The 19,037-nt window shown below is 43.2% G+C and overlaps 2 protein-coding genes across 18 annotated transcripts in view; both read left to right on the top strand.

The window, feature by feature from the left end:
- The window catches only part of ythdc2 (YTH domain containing 2), a 141,339-nt gene extending 133,484 nt beyond the window's left edge, over positions 1 to 7,855 (top strand). For all 13 annotated transcript variants that reach the window (XM_078955537.1, XM_078955536.1, XM_078955535.1 and 10 more), the window contains 3 exons: positions 2,420 to 2,602; positions 6,275 to 6,357; positions 7,678 to 7,855. In XM_078955537.1, coding sequence (XP_078811663.1) covers positions 2,420 to 2,602; positions 6,275 to 6,357; positions 7,678 to 7,690 — 279 coding nt within the window. In that variant the 3' untranslated portion in view covers positions 7,691 to 7,855. The remainder of the gene's footprint in view (positions 1 to 2,419; positions 2,603 to 6,274; positions 6,358 to 7,677) is intronic.
- A 9,127-nt stretch (positions 7,856 to 16,982) lies between these two features.
- On the top strand, positions 16,983 to 17,905 carry LOC144996229 (uncharacterized). Of its 5 annotated transcripts, none has more exons than XM_078955544.1 (5): positions 16,983 to 17,008; positions 17,092 to 17,274; positions 17,365 to 17,426; positions 17,505 to 17,591; positions 17,662 to 17,859. In XM_078955544.1, exons 2-5 carry the CDS (start codon positions 17,172 to 17,174, stop codon positions 17,719 to 17,721), a joined length of 312 nt encoding a protein of 103 aa, XP_078811670.1. In that variant the 5' UTR covers positions 16,983 to 17,008; positions 17,092 to 17,171; the 3' UTR covers positions 17,722 to 17,859. The 5 variants fall into 5 exon arrangements, with proteins under 5 accessions (XP_078811670.1, XP_078811673.1, XP_078811671.1 ...); XM_078955547.1 differs by lacking the exon at positions 16,983 to 17,008 and having other exon boundaries at positions 17,032 to 17,274; positions 17,679 to 17,720; positions 17,789 to 17,905; XM_078955545.1 differs by lacking the exon at positions 16,983 to 17,008 and having other exon boundaries at positions 17,032 to 17,274; positions 17,662 to 17,720; positions 17,789 to 17,905.
- Positions 17,906 to 19,037: the final 1,132 nt, after the last annotated feature.

The raw sequence follows: 19,037 nt of genomic DNA, 5'->3' as shown, positions 1-19,037 counted from the left end.
ATACTGAAAAAGTGTGATCCAGATTTTGACAGTTTTTTATAATTGTATCAAATATTTCTTCAATATAACATGCATAGGAATTTAGTCTGCCTGCAAACGAGGAAAAGTTTGTATCTGGGTCAACGCCTCATCTTTGGGAAGTGTCGTTTTCTGTTTCAAATTTATTAAATGACAGCGTTTTATTCATTTTATCACAGGGAGAAGATTCTTTAAGAAGGTCTTCTTAGGGGACATCCCTGTGAGTAATCAGGAGATGTCCCCTCAGTGCCTTACCCGCCAATTTTACTTGCACCCACTTAGTACACACACCCTTTACTCCTCAAAATATACATTCCAACATAAACACACAAACATGCACACACACATTCTCACAAACACATGCATTTCACAAGGAAGGTGGGACCTTGGACAATCTGTCCCCTACCCCATCCCTGGTGGGGGGTACTGGACCCTTGGCAATGGCTGCCGTGTTCCCTGGGTGCTGGCTTCCTGGGCCCGGTGGCCCTCTCTCCACACAGGGAGAGGGATCCCTGAGCTTTCTGGCAAGGCCAGAAGCCGGGGATCACATCCCACCTGAGCCGGGGGTGTCCGTGTCCCTGTGGTGTGCGTTCTGGTCCTTGCCCCTGAGCGCTGGGCCTCGCCAAATTTCCAACTGTGGGCGAGCCTGGTCGGGCCATGTTTACAACACCCCTCGTGGGCCCCCTTTTCTCCTGGGTGCTCCCCTCCTGGGCGGGGACAGCTGGCCCCTGCCTTGCTCCTTCCTGGACTAATCATGGGCCGGGTGGGTGGCTGCCTGGAGCGCGGAGTGTGTCTCCTTTGGGGGGTCCTAGCTTGTACCTGGGGTTGGGGCGGGATACCCAGAACTCCTGGGTGGTGATGAGGTGCTCGTCTGGGGCTGTGGGCACCCTTCTCGGGTGGGGCCCGGCGTTGGGCCCTCCCGGCACGGCACTCTCTCCTGGTTGGGCCGGGGCTGCGCTCTTTGTCCCCCCATGCCTCCCTGCTCCCTGGCTCTGGGGGCCTCGTGGCGGTCCTGCTGGCCCTGGCCTGGTTGGCGGATGTGATCGCCTGGGGGGCGGTTGTTCTCTGCCTGCTGGGGGGTTCTGGCTGCCACAGCTGGTGCGGCAGGGGTCTTGGTGTGGGGGTGGCTGGGAACTCTCCCTCCTTTTTTTCACATTCCACCATCCATTTTAGAAGAACATGAACACCTGAACCTGACGGTAATGATAAACATCCTGTAGCTTGTTGCTTTATGCTGCTTCATGGTTTTATCCAACATCCCTCTCTCTCCTTCCCTTCTTTCCTTTCCGTCCGGTCCAACACAAAAGATTTTCAAATACGATTAAAATGAATAAAGTTTGGCCTTGATTACAAAGGGGGTTTATTCAGACATACTTCTGGTTTGTCAGAAGATTCAGAACCCCTGTTGTTAAAGTAAAATGTGTCCAACACAAGAGGCCTTCAGCTCTCATCTGTCTGCCCAGCTGTTGGACAGGACAAATTTTTCTTACTCGTCACATGAGCATTTATGCCTACTCATGAACTCTGTAAACGAATAACTTGGTAGGACAAGGAATTTCTGTTTACAAATCAGTGATCACGCTTACGGTTGTCTTGACATTGGATGGGTGATGAGTTTGTCGTATTTAAGATAAGCAATGTCACCTCTCGGTCTTGCCTCTTTCATTGCTGAGACCAGTCCTTTACTTTTTTGTCAAACCAATTCTGGATAGCCCTCATTTACATAAATATTTGTATCTTTGATGAGCCTTGCCTTTTCCATCACAGCCAAATGGTCTTTGTATCTCTAGAAACTTCACCACTATTCGTCTAGATTTTCCTGCTTCAACCTGTGAATTACAAGAGCGATGCACATGCTCCAATTCAATCAGCTGGGTGTCCAGTTCAGCACTTTCTAAAAATATTTTTGTAACCTTAGCCTCAGATTCAGACCACATTTAATGATCAGGCCCCGGTACCCCAGCAAAAATTAGATTGCTTCAACAGGATTGGTTTTCAATGTAATTCATTTTGTCAACCACATTGTATAAGTGAGGAGCCAAAATCATTAATATCTTTGTTAATCTCCTTAGACTTGCGTGATAAATCATCAGTTTGTGATTTTATTTTCTTCAATGTCTTTTTTGAATACTGCAGACTTGATTTAAGTTCACAAACATCTTTCACAAGTCCATCCAACCACTTATTAAAAGAGTCCTTAATGATTTGAATAAAACCTAATTATGGAAAACTAAGTAGAAAAGATCAAAAAGCACATCTTTTGCTAGACTAATGACTTTTTTGTGTGAGAACCTTAAAAGCTATGTTTACACTAAAGGCCTTAAAATTGGTAAAATATTTTGATTACTAAAAAGTATTAGATCTGATCAAAGTGTCATTCATATCTTTCCTCTTTTTCCAGGGCTATGCCAGAATGACATCTGCAGTGCATATGGAAAACTGTCAGGACTGGGGCTTTGTGGGGCTTGGAGGGGTTTTCTCCGTTGAGTGGATCCACAAAGAAAGTATTTCTTTCCAGTGCACACAACACATTCTCAACCCCTGGAATGACAATAAAAAAGTCCAAATCAGCAGGGATGGACAGGTATGGAAATGCCCCTCTTCAACCAAGGCCTTATAAAATATTGTACTTTTAGGAAAGAATGAGAATCTTTGCTAGATCTTACGTTTTTAAACCAAAAGCCTGGTGCTAAGGTGATAAAGGACAGCTAGCATTATGTTATCTTGAAATGCAAAGTAGCTTCTACTCACATCATTTACCATTTGAGCTTTTTCATTATTTCCAACTCACCATCTGTGCAGTTGACATGAAAATAACATTTGACCAAAGAGAACAATAAGTTGTGTTCACAAGTTTATATTCCCTGGAAGAAATTAGGATTTTTTTGGGTCATTTTTCATAGAATATGAATGAAAACACAAAAAACTTGTGTCCACTCATAGCTAGTGGTTGGATGAAGCCAGTTAATAACAGAAAATTCAGTTTCCCCTTTTGAAACCCTAATGACAACAGAAACTTCCCAAGTGACCCTGTTTAACAGCATACATCCCTCTGGTCTTAATACCTTTTAGTACCTCTTTTCTCTGCAATAACATCTTAAAGTCTCTAGTAGTCTCTGTGGATGAGATTATTTTTCTCTAATGGTAAAGAAGTCCATCCGTCTCTGCAGAAAACCTCAAGTTTCTGTAAATTCTTGGGCGGTCTTGCTTGGACTGCCCGTTTGAGATCTCCCTGGCTCAATAATTCCTGAGGTCAGGAGACTGAGATGCCCCCTCCAGAACATCTACATCCTATAAAATTTTGTGTTAGAATAAATCAGAATAATAATCTGCATGTTGTTATCTTTTAGAATTAATGATATCACGTTTAGACACAGGGAAGGCACTGGAAGCTGTATTTATAGACCTTGATGAAAACTCAGTGAATTATGGTGCTGGTAACCAAGTTAACACATTATAAACTGTCCTAGGACACCCTTAGCTGGATAAAATCTTACCTTGGTGGGCGCTCACAGTGCATTTATGTAAATGGTACAGTGTCACAGCTGAGAGCTTGCACCAAGGGATTACCTGAAGACTGTATTTTGTTCAGTTTACTGTATATATCAATGACCCCCCCATCCGTGTGTGATGTTGTGTGTATCCAAATGTTTGCGGATGACATGGTTATCTACATGGATGGGAAGGTCCCTGAACAAGTGGCAGCCAAATTATTGGTCTCAGTGGACACTCAGTGGGATGGCTCGCTACTGAGTGCCCACTTGAGCCAATCTGGGCAAACATAGTTGAGGCCACCATGGAAACTGCAGACAAACCCATATGGGGCACACATTTACTGCCTACTTTAGACCAAATGAGGCCCTCTTGGCTTTGCTGACAGGGTGGGCAACTGATGTTTCCTTTGACCTATTGTCCATTTTCCACAACCTTGAATAGACTTTTCTTTCAGTCAAACACCCAGTGTTAACATGAGTGAGATGATGGAAAGAAATTGATGATGATGATGGTGGAAAATAAGTATTTGGTTACCTACAAACAAGCAGGATTTCTGTCTCACAGACCTCTAACTCCTTTTGTAGAGGATCCTCTGTCCTCCACTGGTTACCTGTATTAATGTCACAAAGATCTACAATGTCACAATGATCACAAGAACGGTGTGCAAACATCCCAGAACCCCACGGGGGACCTAGTGAATGACCTGCAGAGAGCTGGGACCAAAGTAACAAAGGCTACCATCAGTAACACGCTACACCACCAGGGACTCAAACCCTGCAGGGCCAGACGTGTCCCCCTGCTAAAGCCGGTACATGTGCAGGCCCGTCTACAGTCTGTTAGAGAGCATTTGGAGGATCCAGAAGAGGATTGGGAGAATGTCCTATGGTCAGATGAAACCAAAATAGAACTTTTGGTAAGAACTCTACTGTTTGGAGGAGAAAGAATGCTGAGCTGCATCCAAAGAACACCAGACCTACTGTAAAGCATGGGGGTGGAAGCATCATGACGACGACGGATCCGTGTAAAGGAAAGAATGAATGGGGCCGTGTATGGTCAGATTTGCTATACACCACCACAATGGATTTGAAATGAAACGAACAAGATGTGCTTTAACTGCACTGTCAGCTTTAATGTGAGGGTATTTCCATCCAGATCACGTGAGCGGTGTAGGAATTACAAGTTTGCAAATGTCCCTCCCACTTGTTAAGGAACCAAAAGTTAACGGGCCAATTGGCTTCTCAACTGTCCCATGGCCAGGAATGTGTTATTCCCTCAGTATCCCAATTACAATGAGCAGATAAAAGGTCCAGAGTTTTTGAAATGTACTGTATTCATTTGGAATCGGATGCTGTCAACTCTCAAGATGAGATCCACAGAGCTGTCGCTATCAGTGAACTCCACTCCCTTTCAAGCAATATTTAATTTTGTTTAATTAACCTAAGTTTAATATTTCATTGTATATATGTATAACTGATGATTGTCTATGAAGACTCTCATTCATCCAGGTTGGTTCCATTGTAGTAGGTTTAGGAGTCAGACCTGTACCATCCAGTTTCAGGTCTGACTCCTCCCCCATGAGCGCATATATACCAGCTCTTCGACCAGCTATTTCAGAATTGACAAAACCTGTTGGATAAGAGGTGAAATATCTTTTAACTTTAAAACTAAGTCCAGATGACAGCCCCTAAACCTACGATACTACGATAACTGATGATTGTAATGTTTTTTGTGTATTATTCTTATTTGATTGCTTGAAATAAACCATTTCAAATGAAAAAAACTAAATCAAAATAATTAGGCGTGGCCAAAACGACTGTTTGGAACATTCTGAAAAAGAAGGATCGCAGTGGCAAACGACCCGGAAGACCACGGAAAACAACTGTGGTGGATGAGCGAAGAATTCTGTCCCTGGTGAACAAAACCCTTCGCAACAGCTGGTCAGATCAAGAACACTGACAGGAAGTAGGTGTGTGTTTGTCAAAGTCGACCATCAGGAGAAGACTTCACCAGAGTAAATAAAGAAGGTTTACCACAAGATGGAAACCATTAGTGAGCCTCAAAAACAGGAAAGCCAGATTAAAGTTTGCCAAACGTCTAAAACAGTCTTCACAGTTTTGGAACAACATCCTATGGACAGATGAGATCAACTTGTACAAGTGATGGAAAGAGAAGAGTATGGAGAAAGAAAGGAACTGCTCACGATCCTACGCAGACCACCTGATCAGTGAAGCATGGTGGTGGTAGTGTCATGGCGTGGGCATGTATGGCTGCTAATGGAACTGGTTCTCTGGTATTTACTGATGATGTGATGCTGACAAAAGGATGAACTCTGAAGTGTTTCAGGCAATATTATCTGCTCACATTCAGCCAAAGGCTTCAGCACTCATTGGACGGCGCTTCACAGTGCAGATGGACCCAAAGCTGACCGCAACCAAAGACTTTAAGGGAACAAAGTAGAATGTAATGCAATGGCCAAGTCAATCACATGACCTGAATGCCATTGAGCATGCGTTTCACTTGCTGAAGAAAAAACTAAAGGGAAAACGCCCCAAGAACAAGCAGGAACTGAAGACAGTTGCATTGGAGGCCTAGCAGAGCATCAGCAGGGATGAAACCAGCGTCTGCTGATGTCTTTGCGATCCAGACTTCAGGCTGGAATTGACTGCAAACGATTTGCTACCAAGTATTAAAAAGTGAATGTTTGATTTAGGATTATTGTTGTGTTGTTGTGAACTTGTGTACATGTTTCTGTGTTGTGTAGGAGTTGGAGCCACAGACCGGCCATCAGCTGCTGATGTTGTGGGACCGAAACTTTGAGGAAGGATTTCTGCCTTCCACTGTTCAGTAGGTTCTATTAGTGTTTATGGCCACATATGCATATTGAAACAGAAGATGGTTTTATGAAATATATTAGGGTGATAAATCTTTTTTACTGATATTACTTAGGATATGAATTTACTGGATGATTTCACTGATAAGATTCCACACAGAATAAGTAATGCAGTGAGTTGGGCATAAAGACAGAGATAGGGTTTGGTGGGACTAAGTAATAAATCGTTAAGTCCATACATGGCTCCACCCTCCTGGCAATTAAAAAAAAACGCTAATTATACAAGAATTTGAGGTGTAAAATCATCAAGATAGCTAATCAAATTAGTTATGAATAGATAAAACGATTCTTCATCAACCTTCCATCTGATCTGAGACTAAAAAAAAATAAAAGATAAAATCAAGTTTAGCCTCAAATCCAAACCTGGTTTATGAGTCTTCAGAGAATAATTGTTTGAAGAACAATGATGATGCTATCATCAGTCTACAATCTTCATTTAGAAGAAGTAATGTAGAAGTAAATAGTTGTGGAAACAAATCCTTTAGAGAAAAGTTCCAACATGTAGATCTGTCCATCATTTTCTGGAGCTGGGTTCACGGGGCAACAGGCCCAACAGAAATTCATCCACACAAACAAGCAGAACAAGTGGAAGTTTGTAAAATCAATTTAGGAGCTTTTTGGTGTTTAATAATGTTCATTCCTCACTATAAACAACCCCGAACCCTGTTGTCATGTTACCGTGACAACACGCTGCACCATGAGACAAATAGTCTGCTTTTTGTGGAAAAAGCGATCTAAACGAACAAATACCTAGAATAAAGTACTAAAAACTGGTTGAATATTTATTTCTTTTGGTACAAGCGGGATGCAAAGTGTGCATCGTCAGAATGATGCACGCCGTATTTCTACAGTAACATATTTGGTAGCAGGGGAATGATGAGAAAATGAACATTACATGAATATATCTACACATGTATTTCTGTAAAAAAAAACAGTTGAATCAGGTTTCCATGTTTATTTTGGTGTCAGGTCTTTGTTTAGTTTTTGTTGTCGTTCTGGACTCTGGAGCTCAGAGCGCCATCTGTCTGCAGAACCGCATTCCTGTTTATGCTGCATTTAAAACAGGAGAACTATGTTTTCTGAGCTCAGCCTCTCCAATGTTTCTGTCAGTTGATGGGGTTAGGGATTCTGTTCGAGTCGGGGTGGGGGCTCTATTTTCATATTGTTGTGCTTTGAGTTATATTATATATATATGTGTTGCATAACTGCAGGTTGATTTGCTTTATTTGGGAAAAGTGTTGGTCCTCTGACTCCTGCGTGTGTTTCGTCTGCAGAGCTCTGGTCTAAAGACGTCGCTGGAGTTCAGTCTGTTCGCAGTGAGACGTCCTTTCAGTTCAGACAGTTGTGTTCCTTGTTGTCATCATTAGGTTGTGTCGCTGGATAACAATCTTTGTGTGTTGTGTTATCTCAGTTCTCAGTCATGTTTTACTAATAAAATGTTATCATTTGGAATGCTTTTACAGATTTATGACAAGTTTATGAATTTCCAAAGTCAGACAACCAAAGTAAACTCTGAATGGGAAACATCTGATGCTGAACAAAATAATGAAAAAAGTCAGAGACTGTGACACAAAGAAGGACCTGAGATCTCGGTTCACCTGCCCTTCAGAAACCTATTGACTTTGTGGAGTAGAGATCCCCTGCTGGGGCTTTCCGCTGCTATTGTTCACGATTGGCGTCTCTTGGCTGTCCTCGACACTCTGACTGAGGTCATTCCAAGACTCTCCTGCTACGGTTAGCTTCAGCGTCTTTCCGTGTCTTTGTGATTCATGTCCCGCATTAGTCCTAGAGCGGAGAAAATGGTCAAATTAGCGGATCATTAGCTGCTCAAATGGCATTGCTGCCACATAGCCACACCTCACCCAATGTTGAGAATGTGCTGCAGGACCTCAAATCACGTCTGTACATCGACTTACCAATGAAACTCAGCGATTGTGACGCGCGCATCGCGTTGATTGTGAACACAGCTTTATTGGTTAGTTTCCGCTCTTGTAAGAATTTTATCCCATCCCGGTCCTGTGATTAATGCCAAACGACTCCCGTCTCATGGGAATCCTGTGTGACGCCAAACCCAGGCCGTCATCCAACAGCGGCGGACCACGGTAAAAGTTAAAACAGCAATGACAGGAAAACTAGAGGACCTTAAAAAATAGTTGAACTTATGTCTGGAGAAATTGCAAACACCTCAAAAGAAAACAGCAGCTACTTGTGGACTTAGTCAAAGATTAAAAAAAGAAAAAGATACACAGATTACACAACTTGAATCTCGAACAATTCAATTCAATTCAATTCAATTTTATTTGTATAGCCCAAAATCACAACAACAGTCGTCTCGATGGGCTTCGAAGTAAAACATGAAATCAAAAGGATCACGAATACAAAGAGTTCAATAGAAAAATACTAAAATGAACTAACAAACTGACTAAGCTATACTGGCATCCCTGCCCTTAGACCCCCCTTTGCGGTAAGGAAAAACTCCCAAAAAAACCGGATTCCGGAAAAAACGAAGAAACCTCAGGGGTGCCCACATGAAGGAGGGATCCTCCCCCAGGACGGACAGGCGATTTACCAGAACTCTTAGAGAAGAATTAACTTATCTAAATCTACAACTACATATATAAAAGTCCAGCAGACGAGCTTCATCCAGCCGTGGTTGTGGGGACAGTCAAAGGCGCGAGTCGAGCCGGAGACAGGAACCACAGCCAGGTGTAGGAGCAGGAGCAAAGGCGAGGTACTCGGTCAGGCACAGAGCAGAGACGAGCCAGAGATGAGCCAGAGGCAGGATCCACAGCCAGGTGTAGGAGCGGGAGCAAAGGCGAGGTAAACGGTCGGGAACTGGAGCACGGATGAGCCAACTGGAGTCTGGAAGCACTCCCACTCCCCAGGAGGGGAGAGGAAAAGAGGGACAATACATGAATCGCACTGCACCAAACAGAGGCATGGAGAACTAAATGATAAATTATGATCAAGAATAGAGGAGAGGAAGGGTAGAAGTAAAAAAGGAAAGAGGACAGAACCCCAGTGCACCATAGTTACCCCAGCTTCAACTTCTAGCAGCCTTTTAAAAGAAATAGTTTTTATTAAGTTTAATTTAAACAAACTAACATTAAGTTAAATAATCTCTGAATACTAACTAGTCTGACAATAAGCCTGTCCAAAGAGGAACGTTTTCAGTCTAGCTTTGAATGTAGAAACTGTGTCGGCCACTCTTACATGAGCTGGGAGTTTATTCCATAAGACAGGGGCTTGGTGGCTAAACGCTCTACCTCCAACCGTACTTTTACTAATTCTAGGAACCACAAGCAGTCCTGCATTTTGCGAGCGAAGTGTTCTGATTGGTTGGTAAGGGACTATGAGGTCCTTAATATAGGACGGGGCCATTCCATGTAAGGCCTTATAGGTTAACAGGAGGATCTTGAACTTGATTCTGGAATCAACTGGGATCCAGTGAAGTGAAACTAACACAGGAGTGATGTGATCTCTTCTGCTAGTTCCTGCTAACAATCTAGCTGCTGCGTTCTGAACAAGCTGGAGACTTCTTAAGGAACTCTTAGGACACGCTGCTAACAAGGAGTTACAGTAATCCAGCCTCCACGTAACAAATGCATGGATGAGTTTTTCAGCATCACTCTTAGAAAGTATATTTCTGATCTTAGCAATATTCCGCAGGTGAAAAAAGGCAGTTCTGCACGCCTGAGATATGTGAGCCTTAAATTATAAATCCTGGTCAAATAAAACCCCAAGGTTTCTAACTGTGGAATTGGGGGCTATACTTATGCCATCTAGGGAGACTATCTGAGCAGACAGAGTATCTCTGGGGTTTTTAGGACCAAGTATACTGACCTCAGTTTTTTCTGGGTTCAAGAGGAGGTCATTAATTGTCATCCAGGTCTTGATGTCTCTGATGCAGGCGTTCAGTTTCTCTATCTGGTCATTCTGGTCAGGCTTCATGGATAAATACAACTGCGTATCGTCGGCATAACAATGAAAATTAATGCTGTGTTTCCTGATTATGTTTCCTAGGGGTAGCATATAAAGCGTAAACAGGATCGGTCCCAAGACTGAGCCCTTTATGGCCATTTACATTAACGAACTGATACCTATCGGACAGATAGGATTTAAACCACTGGAGAGCAGATCCTCTGATCCCTATGTCCTGCTCTAATCTATGGAGTAAAATACTGTGGTCGATAGTGTCAAAGGCTGCACTGAGGTCCAACAGGACCAGAATAGAAAGTAGTCCCTTTTCTGAGGCCAATAACAAGTCATTAGAGACTCTAACTAGTGCAGTTTCCGTACTGTGGTGGGGTCTAAACCCTGACTGAAAGTCTTCAAAGTGGCTGTTGTCCTGTAGGTGGCAGTAAAGCTGCTTAACTGCAACTCTTTCTAGGATTTTAGAAATAAAGGGGAGGTTTGATATCGGTCTATAGTTGGCCAAGATCCTAGGATCCAAACTGGTCTTTTTCAGAAGAGGTTGTGCAATATCTGTATCTGTGCTTTCATCAACAGTGACCAAAAATACAATAAATGACTTAATTCCTTCATTTGGCGTCCAAGTCTCCTCAGAGATGTTGTATCTGCAATCGTGATCCTTGACAGATTCATGTTGGCAAAGGTCGACTGCTTTTTGTGCCACAAGACTTCTGCAGCCTTGGCATTTTTGAATAAGTTCACCATCAGAAAATGGTTTGGATGTTTGTTCCAACTTGTTTGCAATCAGGTGTCTGTCACTGCTCCATCACTGACGTCACGGCTTTTGGTAAATGCAGACGGTTATTTTGTCAGTCCAGCTAATTGTTGTTAATCTTCTCTTTTCTTAAATGCAAATGGTGAAACTTTTCTTTATGGTGAGTCTCATAGTGGTGCTGAATGTTATTTTCTTTGAGCACTGAGACCTGTTGATGACATACCAAGCATGCATGAATTGCATTCAGCTCCATGAACACATAAGACTCTTTCCATTTTTCCTGGAAAGCTCAGCACTCCACTTCAACCTTTTTTTCTTTTTGACAACATTTTGGTCATTAGTGTCACTACGGATCATTCTTATTGCAATGCAACAGCAGTGAGGCTCACAGGGAACCAAACTACATCTTACCCAGACTCGGAGCTGTTAGGTGTCGTTTTTGGCACATGTAGAGATTTGCTGTTTCAACTGTTTTGCTTTTCCTTTGCTCCCCCTTGTGGTGGAATTGCGCATTTCGGTTATTTCTTTAAAAAATCATAACTCGCCACAGGAATGGACTAGAAACGTGCTTTCTTTTTTAAATATCCTTATAATTTTTAGTGTTCATGAGTGGGCCCTTCATATAATCCCATTTATTGATGATGGAATGATAAATATAAATAATATTCCAAATGTAGGTGGTTGTTTTCTATGTTTGTGCTGGCTGTAGTTGCATAATGCGATTTGTTTACTGTTTTGTTTATTCAGTTTATTTAGAGGCATAAAAATGGTTCATGAGGGGTTGAGGGATTCAGATGTAGCACCACTGAAGGCCCAGGTGTGTAACGGTTTGCCACTGATAATCCCGGATGCTGGAAATTGAACAGCTCATTACTGACTAACTAATAAATGAAAGTTAATAGGATCACTGAAAAATATAGAAACAAGCTTGTTTTTTGGTAACTACGGGCAAAATTGGGAACTTACAAAGTTTGAAATTCATAAAATGACAAATAAAAAAAGGGAGAAAATGAATTCCAAGTCATTATAGCATTTTAAAGTTTAGGATAAGTTCTGATAGTCATCAGTGAACAGGAGAAAGAAAATCAGATTCTGTTACAAAGTCAACTAGATGACAGACATAAACAACACCATTGAACTCAACTTTATACTAAAAACTATTTCCTTTTTTGCTTTAGGGAGATATTATATAATGCCGTTCAAACATCATTCAATGATTGTTCTAGCTCTCTGTATAACGTCAGCAAGATTTGATATTTCACCTGGAATTAGACCAGACCGCCCACTGCCACCATTTCTGTTTGTTAGCTGCTCATACACACTTATAGAAAATGTCTCCCTGTCTAGCGTCAATGCTGTTGGTTAGAATTAACCAATCAGCAGACGACAACAATGTTTTTAAGACATTCAAATCTGTAGTAAACCTTTAGCCAGTGTCAGGAGGAAAAATGAATATTAATAAATCAGCTTTGTTTCCACTAAAAAATGGGAGTCCAGGCAGTTTGAAGGGATTCCAGTTAATGAAAAAGAAGCTGTAACGTCTACATTTGATTCAATTCCTAAAAAAATTCAGTTTACAGTAAATTCATGGTTGATAAGAAGTTTGTCTTTATTTGCTGGGTCTTCCTATCAAACCAGAAGGTACATCGATATCTGTGTATGTTCCCTTATCGCCTGATATTCCCAAAAGTTCAAACAAAAATGAGGTCAAATGCTGTATGATTATACTTGGAGGAATAAAAACATGATCTTAACAAAAATGCTTTTACTGTTTGTAGAGATCAGGCTTTGGAGGAGCTGGACTTCACTACCATCAACAATACCTTTACAATTAAATGGATATGGAATTGTCTAAAAATCATGACAGCATTTGGAACGCTATTCTGGCCTATTTGTTATTTTCTACTAAAGTGTAATTTTATTTGTTGTTAAAACTCCTTTCAAATGTGCTGAATTCCATAAAGAGGCTTTTTATCTTTAATACTGATTTATAAACACGACTTTAGATATTTTATTATCAATAACAAAGAAATCTTTACAGAAATAAATCTGTTTTGTCGTCCGTGGTTTGATAGAGGAATTTTGTGAGGTGGTAAGTTACTGAACAAAGTTTTGCTTACATCACGTTCAGATTACGTAATTGTTTTTGATGCAAATCCTGTCTGTTTTATAGGACTAGATGTTGTTATCCCTGAATAATTACTAAGGCACCGATGAGACACTGTGGCAAGCAGATGAATGGTGACGTCACTTGGGTTTTCAAGTGGGTTTTTTAAGTGGACGCCCTCCTTCCTCAGTGTTTCGCTGATAGGCCCACGACACCTCCAGAGGGTTCAGCAGTGAATCCCAGCGTCCCAGGTTCACCCCCATCAGTCACCAGACATTTGGAGGCCCAGGTCAGGTCCTTCCTCTTGATCCATAGCCACTGACTTCCCTTTTCAGCTGCCTGGGAGAGGTCTTTAATTGCCTGCCTTTGAGCCTTCCCTCGCACTCCCATCTCCCTGAGTAGCCTGGGTGTTGAGGTGGCCACAAAGCCCCTGCAGCCTACTTCCACTGGGCGTACCTTCACACTCCAGCCTTGCTCTTTGGCGTCTGCTGCAAGTTCGGCGTACCTCAGCATCTTTCTTTCATAAGCCTCCTCTATTGCAATCTCCCAGGGTACTGTGAGCTCTATGATGTATACGAGCTTGAGTGTGGATGACCACAGTACAAGGTCTGGTCGAAGGTTGGTGGATGCAACCTCCCGTGGAAAGCAGAGTTTTCTGTCCAGGTCCGCCAGCATTTTCCAGTCCCGTGCTCTACCCAGCTGTCCTATGTCAGCTGCACTGGTGGTGTTGAAGGTGGCCTGACCCTCTCGGAGGAAGGGTATTAGCTGCCGATGAGATGTTGCCTGAGGAAGGGCGCTCACGCTTGTTCTCTGTTTTTCCAGCACTGTTGCCAGACACCTTAGAACCACCTTGTATCGCCAGGTGTAACGGCCTTGACTGAGGCTGGTCTTGCATCCCACCAAGATGTGCTTCAATGTTGCTGGGCTTTGACATAAGGGGCATGAGGGGTCTTCTCCTTACCACTGTTTTAGGTCTGCAGGAGAAGGCAAGACATCATAGGTAGCCCTAATTATAAAACTTGCCCTGGATGCCTCCATCTCCCACAGGTCTTTCCAGGAGACCTTCCTCTTCTCCACTCCTTCCCATCCCATCCACTGACCTTGCTTTGCCTGGGCCACGGCTTGAGCACACCTTGCTGCCTCCTCTTCCCGGCGTATCTCTTGTACCACCAGTCTACGCCTCTCAGCTGGGTTGGCCTTCCTCCAGGAAGGTGCGCTAGATGAGAGACCAAGACCACTCCTCCCCTCCTGCACGCATCCCACAATGTCTTTGTGTCTAAGTGCTGCCTTGGCCATATCAGTTGCTGCCTTGGGGGCCCACTTCCTCCCAGTGGCCAGGATGGGAGCTGCTTGGACAACCAGTGAGTCACAGGTATCTTGGAGTGTCATCTCCAACCTGACCTTGGCACACTTGTACTCCTCTACCAAACTGGATATAGGTAGTTCTAACATCCCCCTGCCATAGAGTCCAATGGTACTGAGGCACCTGGGAAGGCCAAGCCACTTTCTGGCATAGGCATTGATCAGCCTCTCCAACTTTTCCACTTTTGACAGTGGCACTTCATACAGGGTTAATGGCCAGAGAAGTCGTGGGAGTAAACCATACTGCATGCACCAAAGCTTCAGTTTGCCAGGGAGCAGGGTTCTGTTGATGTTCTCTAGGCCACCAGCTATGTCCTTTCTGAGCTGCTCTACCTGCTCTCTGTCTTTGAGGGAAGCATCATACCAGCGGCCTAAGCTTTTCACGGGTTTTTCGTAAACTGTTGGGATAGGTTCCTCGCCAATGTGGAAGCGGTGGTCTGACAGCTTCCCCTTGACGATGGAGATACTTCTGGACTTACTTGGCTTGATCTTCATCCGAGCCAACTCTATGTTCTTGTGAAGCTTTCCCAACAGCCGTACTGTGCAAGCCTTGGTCGTAGTCAGAGAAGTCAGGTCATCCATGTAGGCCCTGACCGGTGGAAGCCTCAGCCCAGGTCTTATTTGTTGCCCGCCAACCACCCATTGAGAAGCCTGTATGATGACTTCTATTGCCAGGGTGAATGCCAATGGGGAGATGGTGCAGCCAGCCATGATTCCCACTTCCAGGTGTTGCCACGCTGTAGTGTACTCTGCCGTCGTCACACACAGTTGAATATCCTGGAAGTAGGCTTTTACCAGGGTTGTGAGAGCTGGTGGGACTCTGAAATAATCAAAGGCTGTCCACAGGAACTTGTGAGGGACAGAGCCAAATGCGTTTTCGAGGTCCAGGAAGACCACATGGAGATCTTTTCTTTCTTTCTTGGCAAGCTGAATCTGATGCCAGATAACGCTAGTGTGTTCTACACATCCTGAGAAGCCTGGGATCCCTGCTTTTTGGATTGATGTGTCAATCAAGTTGTTTCTGTGCAGGTAGCTTGTTAGCCTATGAGCCACCACACTGAAGAAGATTTTTCCCTCAACATTTAAGAGACTGATCTGGCGGAACTGGCCGAGAACTGCGGAGTCCTTCTCCTTGGGGATGAGGATCCCTCCGGCTCTCCGCCAGGATGCTGGAATCTCCTTCTTTATCCACACTTTCATCAGCTTCCAGAGGAATTGCAGGACGCCTGGGCATTTTTGTAGAGCGTATAAGGAATTCCATTGGGGCCTGGTGTGGATGCGGCCCTTGCCCTACGCACAATTTTGACCACTTCACTCCACCTGGGTGGACTCGAGTCAAGCTGGTATTCTGGTGTGCTCACTGGTGGCATGTCAGGTGGGAGTGAGACCTCTTCATGGTGTTGGTCATCCGTACAGGTTTTTTTAAGATGTTCTTCCAGGACAGCCTTTGATGCAGAGAGACTTCCACTTTTTTCTTTTGTAAATAGACTCTTTACAAATTTGAAGGGATCTTTATAGAAGCGTGATCTTGTTTGCTCCTACCTTCTGCGTTTCCTCAGGAGGTTTTCTGCTCTTCTCAGTGTGGACAGCCTACCCTTGATCTCTTCCTGCAGAACGTTTATTCCCTCCTTTTCCTCCTCTGTGGCCTTCCTCCACTGTTTCTTCAGCTGCCGCCTCTCCTTAACTAACAGGTTTATTTCTTTTTGCCTTCGGGATTTGGTGTGGATTATCGGAGTAGATCGTTTGCCCTCGACCACTCCGAACCGTTCCAATCCGTATGTGAAGATGAGCTTCCCCATTCTCTCCAATTTCTTCATGGTGTTGCCTCTGACCCCCTCAAGGATATTGCAGAGATCGTTGTTGACCTCCATCCACAGTGTCTTGTTGCAGGACTTCGGCGACTTGACTAATGGCCTTCGCCCCAAGATCTTCTTCTCAAAAAATCCGGTTCCGGGTTACACAGCAGGACGCGTGGCATGCCTCTCTGCGAATACAACTATCTTCAAATTACTTAAAAAGTTGATTTTCTCCAAAAAAGAGAACTGACCATGCCCCGAAGAAAACCCAGGAATACGAAGACCTCAAAAGGGCTCTTGACATTAATTAAGAAACGCTGAAAAGTTTTATGGAACAAGTGTCGGCTAAGCTAACGCCACTTTGGGATATGATGGAAGAGTTCCGAAGATTTCGGGATCAAAACGAGCAGCGAGAAAAATCAGGTCGAGATTCTGGAGAAAAGACTGGACGATGTGGAACAGCAAGTAAGGATGAATAATGTCATTCTCACTGGAGTACCTGTCATGATCTCGTGAGACTTAGCAGACCCAAATGCTGAAAACCCGGAAGAAAACTCAAAGAATCGTCTGGTAAGTATGAGGGATTTAATTCACAGCCAGTGAATGAGCAGACTTGAGGTAAGAGGAGCACCCGTGGAGGTTTTTTCCTGTGGGTGAGCAACGAACTGACTAATATTTAACAAGCACAAGCATATATTGTACCCAGAAGGTGCCTGCTCACACATCGTCTGTACAGTTTTAGCAGTGAAAAAGAATACCCACAGACAAGGCACGGGTGGTGGGTCACCAAAGGCTGACCTTACCCCAGCAGAGGACATGGCCTTGGAGCTAAATAAAGGCAGGCCCGTCTTCGAGGGGATCCCTGGGGAGAAAGAGACGAGCATAGGTTCCTCCCAAGATGCCACCCGCTTCATTCAAGGTATGTCCTTCCATCTCTACATGGAATACAACCACATTCATATTGAATCAGTTTGGACTGTCTGACCCCGGTTTACCTATTGCCTTGCAGTGTCTGGCAGCACTGTGTTCCTGTTAGAGCCACCAGCACAAGCACCAGACTATGCTGATCCAGTGAGTACTCCATCAAAGGCAGACTGTAGGCCTGGCATGTCTTGTCTACTAGCTTCAATATCCGACTAAATGTGATAGGGTGAAAGCCCCAGTGCAGCAGCAACAGCACATGATGGAGACGATGAGGAGGAGGAGACCATCACTCTGGATTCCAGAAGGCATGAGGTATCATGTTAAGACTGTGAAAGTACTTTTCACTCTACAATGGTGAGGTGTCCTCATCCAAATCCAAAAGTCTAATTTCTTTTACAGGACCCAGATGCTATATAGTGGGAAAACCAGCCTGGCAACATAGTGCGTATTAATAAAAGGACACCACATCCTGCCAAATTCCAGCTGCGCTAATTGTATTGTGTTCACAGAGCTCAAAAGCTATCAGAAAGATGTATGGCAACCACCTCCGGCGCCAAATAGAACTGGTAGACGTAGACATTCAGTACAGGAATAAATTTGTCCTGCATTTATTTTAGTGTGCAGACATGCAGGGTGTGTTATGTACAGACCTTTGAATGTGTATGTATCATTTTGTATAATATGCTTTGATTCTGTGCTTTCCATCTTGTAGAGTCACTGTGACTTCAGTTTCGAAAGGAGCTGATAGTTTACCTGCTTTGTTTTGTCCTTATTCAATAAAGGAACATAATGGTACACATTGTGTTTTTATATTCATATGGAATGTGTATTTGTTTATATGACAGAGTACTAGGGCCCCACTGAGGAAAAAGGATAAAGTCATCAATTTATGAAACTGTTGCTTTTCTGCAGAAAACAACATATTCTTTTTACAGTTCTGATAGTTATGACAATGTGATACTTCATATTCTGGCACATCAGCATGTCTTCGTTTATGAAACCATACTGAAGGACAATTTCACGAAATGCCCCACATCTGTCATTTTAACAACTGTCCTCCTTTAAAACAACTGGTTACAATATTATGACTTGTCTTTTTTTTCCGCTCTGTGGCCCTAATATTCTATCATTTTATATATAGCCTTATAGTCTATGGGAAACTGTAAATTATCTAATGATAGCAACATCATCTAAAACTCATTATTTATCCAAAATGATTGAAATTAATGATCACGAACGTTTAAATAATGACAGCGGGTCTAGTTATATGTGATAACAATGTATAGTGAGCAGTGAAATAACTATTGGTTTCCATTTGTGGCGACTGCTGACTGACATTAGGGATGTGATTAAATAGATCCTGGAATTTAGCCTGGTCTGGAGCAGGCTAGCTCCACAGAATAAATCTCCATGGTAATTTATACCATAACATATCCTCCTGCCCCCTATCCAGCTTTAGTGCAACCGGATTGGGGATCAATTGAGCCAGGATCACCAAGATATCCTGGCTTAATCCCGTATCCTACTTTTGTGCAACAGGCCCCAGGTCCTTCTGCAGTAAATTGTTTTGGTAATAAACCTGGGGAAAAGCAAATACCACTATCTACAATAACTGTGTTGATAATAAACTAAAAGAAGTTTCATATAAAATATTACATCAAATGTATCCAGTAAAATTAAATGGAGGAGATTATATAAACATAGATGAGTCTGGAGGTTTTTGTCCAGTAGATTATTGTTTTTACAGTTTTTACACCA

The sequence above is a fragment of the Oryzias latipes genome, chromosome 12, assembly GCF_053564925.1.
Source record: "Oryzias latipes strain Hd-rR chromosome 12, Olatipes_Hd-rR_3.1".
Taxonomy (NCBI): Eukaryota; Metazoa; Chordata; class Actinopteri; order Beloniformes; family Adrianichthyidae; genus Oryzias; species Oryzias latipes.
The sequence above is the reverse complement of the archived record's forward strand: the minus strand, read 5'-3'. Positions and strand labels throughout refer to the sequence as shown.